Below are 6,522 nucleotides of genomic sequence, written 5' to 3' on the forward strand. Positions count from 1 at the left end.
GGTAGCCTTGCCTATCCAGAACGCTCGGTCCTGCGGCGGAGGCCCCACTGATACTCTTGGGCCGGTGGCTCCTCGAAAGATGCCTGCTCCCGCGGGCGCTTGAGGCCACGCAGAGGTGTTTCTCCTCCCCAGTTTCACCTCACCCGCAGACTTCTCTTGCCATTATTTCATCCACCCTTATATAAAACCCTGCGCCCCCACCCCCAGCCCGGCGCAGCGCCCCCTCCCTCGGCTGCGCCTGGGCGGGAGGGAAGCTGAAGGGACCCGGGCGCGCGGGAGGCGCGCAGAGCTCTCCGGCTGCCCGTGTTCGCCGCCGCGCCTGGGGAATTGGCTGTGGGCGAGGCGGCCCCGGCCGGCCTTTATCGCTCGCCCCGCTGGTCGCTTGAAACTTTATCAGCGAGTCTCGCCACTCGCCGCAGACGCGAGCGGGGGGCGGGGGCGCGGCGAGGCGCCGGCGGCCGTGACGAGGCGCTCCCGGCGCTGGGCGCTTCTGCTCCGGGCACGCATGGCGCCCGCACACGGAGTCTGACCTGATGCGGATGCAAGGGGGTTAATATGAACGCCTGTCTCGGTGGAATCTGGCTCTGGCTCCCTCTGCTCTTGACCTGGCTCAGCCCTGAGGTCAGCTCTTCATGGTGGTAAGTCCACGAGGACGGGCGCGAGGGGATTTTGGAGATGGGAGTGGGGACCGCACTAGCCACATAGACCCTTCCAGGCGGCGCTTCCCCGAGGCCGTGGCAGACGCGGATTCTGGCCCGAACCCCAGCTGCTGCGCCCTCGTATCGCCCTTTTCCTCGGGAGACCATTCGAGTTTTGACAACTCTCCCCAAATCCCCCCATATTCCCACCTTAAATGAGAGCTCGGATGATTGGTTTATTGGGGTCCGGCAGAGCGACAGCAAAATCAGGATCGTTGAGACAAGCGCTAGCCGGGTCTCTAGCTCTACTGGCACACACGTCTGTGTGTGTGTATGTGTGTGTGTGCGCGCGCGCGCGCGTGTGAATTCATCTCCAAAACTACAAACGTATCCCCCTGCTCCCCCTCCCCCTAAAAAATGCCTCAAGATAAATGGACCGGGCCCATTCAGGCAGTCAGAAACGGTAGAACCCAAAGCATGTGATTTTTGCAGTATTTCCCATCCTTCCACATTCCTAGTGCTTTCACCCCAGTGGGGCGGAAGAACATTGTGCTGCCTCCAGGTAGAGACTATTGCCTTAATGAGAAGCTCCAGAGCCCAGGGGTTCCAAGATGGTACACTGTTCGAACCCTTTATATATTGATCTTTGATTTATTTTGCACAGTGGAGGAAAGTTGAAATGTTAACAGGTCTTAGCATCCTTAAAAGTTCCAAAGGGAGAGAGTGTCTCCCCAGCCAGAAACTTCTCCATCTCCTTCTGATCTTGAGAGGAGATAAGAGGTGAGAGCTCTCGAAGGTTCTTGCACCTAAAAGTTTCCAAACAGATACTTAAAATGCCCATTCAGAAAGACCTGTTGTCTGTTATGACGGTTTTGTTTTTGTTTTTGTTTTAAGAATCTGGCAAAATGAGCCATCTCAGCCAAATGAAAGACTAGAGCAGGGAACTTTAGGAAGACCCTGGAGCTCTTCAAAGGAGCAAGGGAAAGCGTTGATGGGAAGTGGGGTTCAACTCCTTCCTAAGCTGCTTTGAACAAAAAGGCGTTTAGCCTTGACACTGCTGACACAGGATCAAAGATTGATTTATCAGAGTGACCATTTTTCAATAAAATGACTATTTCTGTTTCCATGAGCATATAAACATTATTTATTGCCCAGGCTTTTTGTCACATTGTCTCTCAGCTGTCACTTAAATATATTTTGGGGGAGTCACAGCTGTAACGATTTTATGATCATATAAAATAATGAAAATACAGGAAAAAGACATTCTCCTTGTTTGATCGCTTCAAAAGACACCTATGGCAGCTTGGGTTATATAAAAGTTACCTTTCTAAACATTTCACAACTAATAGAGAACATCTGGGTAGAGATGATGATGTAATTTTTTGTTAAAGTTTCTTTTCAAAAGTGCTTTATGGAGCTATAACACTGTTTGATTCTTCCAAACATTTAGTGTCCTTAATAACAATAGAAAGATTTTTTTTCCCCCCAAGGTTCTCTATAAAAGCCAAAAAGAGCTGGAAAATGAAAATATTTAAAGGATTCTTTCATAGGAAAAGAATGGCATGTTTGTGAGGAGAGTGTAACATCAGATACCAGCAGGTGTTGATTAGATGGATATGGACAGTTTCTTTAAGACACGTAACCATTAGGTCAAATAAATGGGAGTGAGGAGCTTCTAAAGGTCGGCTTCCTCCAAAGCCAAGACATATTGTGTATTGAGATCAGAGCCTTGGTGGGAAAAGTCTTCGAAGTCTTCTTCCAAAACATACTGCCCCTTCCCCCCAATCCCATTCTTCCACTGCAGACCTTGCCTCTCCCACTCTTCCTAAAGCATCATCTGGTGGCCTCAGCTTCAAGTCCAAGAAACAATCATCACTCTGTTTTGAGGTGGCTTCTACCAGATCACTCACACACCTGTGCTGCTATTTCAGTGAACGCAAATTAAAATGCCCTCTGCTTTCGGATAACCCCCAAATGATAAGGAACTCCCACTTGAAATGGTGTCTTGAACTCTTCACTCTCCTGAGAAACACCGTGCCAGGCCTCACCATTCAGTGTTCTCACTAATATTGGTCCTTCCCAGGTACATGAGAGCCACAGGCGGCTCCTCCAGGGTGATGTGTGACAACGTGCCAGGGCTGGTGAGCCGTCAGCGGCAGCTGTGCCACCGACATCCAGACGTGATGCGTGCCATCAGCCTGGGCGTGGCTGAGTGGACAGCTGAGTGCCAACACCAATTCCGCCAGCACCGCTGGAACTGCAACACCCTGGACAGGGATCACAGCCTCTTCGGCAGGGTCCTGCTTCGAAGTAAGTCTCCCGCCTCCACGCAGCCCTCGGTTGCTCCCTTCACATACTCACACCCTTAATTTGGTCTTCAGAGTCCCTGCTCATCTTTTCTTGCCTTCTGTTCAGTCAGAAGCTTGTTGTGTTGGGTGGCATTGTCCCTGTTTCACAGTTGAGGACTCAAGAAATCCACAAACTTGTCTGAAGTTTAGGAGGAGACTGGTTACGGATTAGCACGCAGTGCTTCACGCTGATGTCTTTTTAATTCTTTGCTTTGTCCATCCCTGCCACGTCACAACCTTGCCTGCCTGTCTCTCCAGGTTCAGATTTTGTCTCTAGGAGAAGGGAAGCAGCAGCCACAGAGCACTTTTGACTTTTTCACTCTTCTTTCTGGGACTTGAATCTTCTAGAAGGACTGAGCAGACGATCAAGATAGAATGACCCAATTTTTTATTGGCCGTAGATGGTCATTGTTATATTAACATGTCAGTGTTATTAAGTAGCAGAGACAATTCTCTGCTCATCACCTTTGACCTTCCATTCAGCCACTCAGCTTTGGGTCACTCTGTTCCTAAATTAAACATTTTTTTCCCCCAGTAAGCTGTAAATTCTATAAGGCAGGGACTAATCTGCCTTCCGTGTACCTTACTTGGTAACTTGTGTGTGGCAGGCATCATTCATCCTGTTGGTGGGTGAGTGAATGAATGGATGACCTTGCAGTTGAGTGCCTATTTTCCAGGTACATTTTGGGTACAAGGATATTTATGGAGGGTAGGAGTGGGAACCATAGAGGCAGACCTGGGAGATATTGCAGGTTTGGTTCCAGACCACCACAGTAAAGCAAGTCACAGGAACTTTTTTGGCTTTCTAGTGCATCTAAAAGTTATGTTTATACTACACTGTAGTCTACTGAGTGTTGAAAAAACAATGTACGTACCTTAATCTAAAAGTACTTTATTGCTAAAAAAAAAAAAAAAAAAAAAAGCCAACTATCAGCTGAAAACGAAGGGTTGCCACAAAGCTTCAGTTTGTAAAAAAAAGAAAAAAAAAAAAACACAGTATCTGTGAAGTGCAATAAAGCAAAGTACAGTAAAATGGGGTATGCCTGTGGTTTTTTTCCATTTTTTAGAAAGAGCATTGAACATCATCTGATTACACAATGAACATCTTAAAAGTTCTGAACATGGAAAGTAGCTCACTAACTGATACACGATCAGAGAAAATGAGCTGAAAATCAGATTTTATTTTCAAAAATATCCATCCCTTAACCTGGCCTCCATAACATTCTCCAAGGTAGCGCATTCCATTTGCTACTGGGAAATCTGACTGAAAACACAACAGTTTATGTGCGAACCCCAGAAACAGGAAACTTTCCACTTGTTTTTTGCCCGCCGCCCCCCACCCCCATTCCTAAGAAAATCATTTGGGCTCTGCACTTGGTAATGCTTAACAGAGGGTGTTTCTATCATGTAATCATCACAGCCCTAGGGTTTTATGAGGCCAAATGCATAACCGAATGTCTCTAAAATCCCCCAAGGGCGTAGTACTTTCACTCTTAGTGTATCCCTAAAGTTAATTTACTGCGATATTCTGCAATTTTATTCTCAAGTTTAAGAACTATATTCTTCTGCATTCCTTTTAGAGTTTCGATATGACATCGCAAAATTTTTGAAAGGATAATGATAAATTTCAGCTACATGGAATTTCAAGACTTCACCTAGATTAGCTCATCAGTGAATCAATTAAAGTGCTAGACCTTATCAAACAGAGTTTGCAAACATCCGGAACAAGAAATCTTTGCATATCTATTATGTAAGCTCTCGATGTTTAAGATGTGCCAGGATTTTTCCTTTTCAAAATTCTCACAACCGATTTTCCAATGATTACAAATTAAGTGTACTTTTCATTTATAAAATGATCACCTGTAGTTTATGAAAAATCCATTTCGATGTCTCCATATTGAAAACAAAAACCAAAAACCCAACCATTTAGATCACAAATCAAAGGAAGCAGTTTTGACTACTGATCCTAAAGGTAGCATATCTGCCAAAGCTGGAGATTCATCCACAAAATACTTTAACTTAACTTGGCAATGTTTATTACTTCAGAGCTGTAGCGTGGCTTAGAGGGAAAAGAGTATAAATAGAGGAAGGAAAACAAGTTTGACTTAGTCTAAAGCTTCAGGTAAATTAGAGGCTATAACTGTTACTTCCTTCAGATTTCTTTCAGATGAAGCTGAGTGCCTTGCCAAAGTACTCAAAACTTAAAACACTCATGATACACAATTTCTTTCCACTCTTCACAGAAGGCCAGATTTCTTCCTGGACATTTACGTAAACTCCTGTGACTGTCAGTGATGATTTTGTGTTGGTTATGGGAAGGCTGCATTTGGCCTAAGGTAGCTTATCCTGGACATAATCATGAAATTCCAATGAAGCTATCCAAGGAGTTTTACAATTAATTACTTGGAGGGAAATTCACATCTCAGAGTTGTAAAGAACTCGCCTTTGGAAACCTCAGCGTCCTTATAGATGAATAGGAAATGCAAAGGCTATACCATATATAAGGAAAGCATAAAAGTTACTGACATATCCCGTGGTTATAGGGAAATGGAGGACATCTGCCTCTTTTGCTTCAGAGAGCTAGAGTAAGACAGAACGATTTTTAGGAACTTTGTAATTTGCTCATTCAACCGACTGTCCAGACCCAGGCAGAGCAATGTGAAGACTGAACTAGTAAACTCAAAAATAATCCTTCAAGAATCTGAATACACATCTAGAATTCTAGAATAGGCCTTAAACAAATAAAAATGATCAGTTTCGATTTTGTTTAAAACAAACAAACAAACAAACAAACAAAAAGCAGGCATATAAAAGAAAGGAGTTGAACAACCCACAACCTTTCAGGAAGCCTAGTCTAGTGTCTGGCCCTCCCAGCCGCCTGTCCCAGCCTATGCACTTAGTAAACACTGCTTGGCTTATCTCAAGCCAAAAATCAGAGAAACTTCAATAGTAACACATCAGGAAGTCTAAATATCACCATGTAGATTTGGATTTTGTTTCATATTGCAATGGCTTTAAAAAGAATCAGTTTTTCTAAGAGAGGCCCAAGACCAAAATTTGTTTTGTTACAAAGCCAACTCTTGAAACGTGCTACTATTTCACACATAGCATTTTAGTGATTCATCTAAGACACTTAACTGAAAACATCTTAAGGCCCTATCTACATGATACCAAAACATCTGGAGGTAAAATGAAAAATTATTCAATGTGCTATTTTTTAATTTAAATAAACAAATATCCAGCTATTTAGTAATGCACTTGAATGATACATGACAAGTATTTAGGAAGGTGATGACTTTGCTTTGGAAATTATTTCTGAAATGTAGTAGATTTTAAATGAGTTTTTCCATTTCAGTCAACAAGTCAATCGTTTGCAAGTCAGGCCAGGATGCATTCGGTGCCTGGACAATTTATTCCTCTACTAACTTTCGGAATACTGTCTGGTCACTGACGTGCCATCATCTGCATCTTCCATAGCTTTCCCCTAAAATGCTATCTCATGAAGTTTCTCTTCTCCCTCCTTAAAAAATAGGACT

General features: G+C 44.0%; 1 protein-coding gene across 1 annotated transcript in view; it reads left to right on the forward strand.

The window, feature by feature from the left end:
- The first annotated feature begins 246 nt into the window (after positions 1-246).
- Positions 247-6,522, forward strand: part of WNT2 (Wnt family member 2) — a 47,392-nt gene continuing 41,116 nt past the window's right edge. The window contains exons 1-2 of the mRNA XM_003134756.6: positions 247-638; positions 2,722-2,948. Coding sequence (XP_003134804.1) covers positions 556-638; positions 2,722-2,948 — 310 coding nt within the window. The 5' untranslated portion in view covers positions 247-555. The remainder of the gene's footprint in view (positions 639-2,721; positions 2,949-6,522) is intronic.

The sequence above is a fragment of the Sus scrofa genome, chromosome 18 (genome assembly GCF_054392235.1).
Source record: "Sus scrofa isolate SSC_HxYL_T2T_F1_AM1 chromosome 18, Sscrofa_HxYL_maternal_Yorkshire_Landrace_v2.0, whole genome shotgun sequence".
Taxonomy (NCBI): domain Eukaryota; kingdom Metazoa; phylum Chordata; class Mammalia; order Artiodactyla; family Suidae; genus Sus; species Sus scrofa.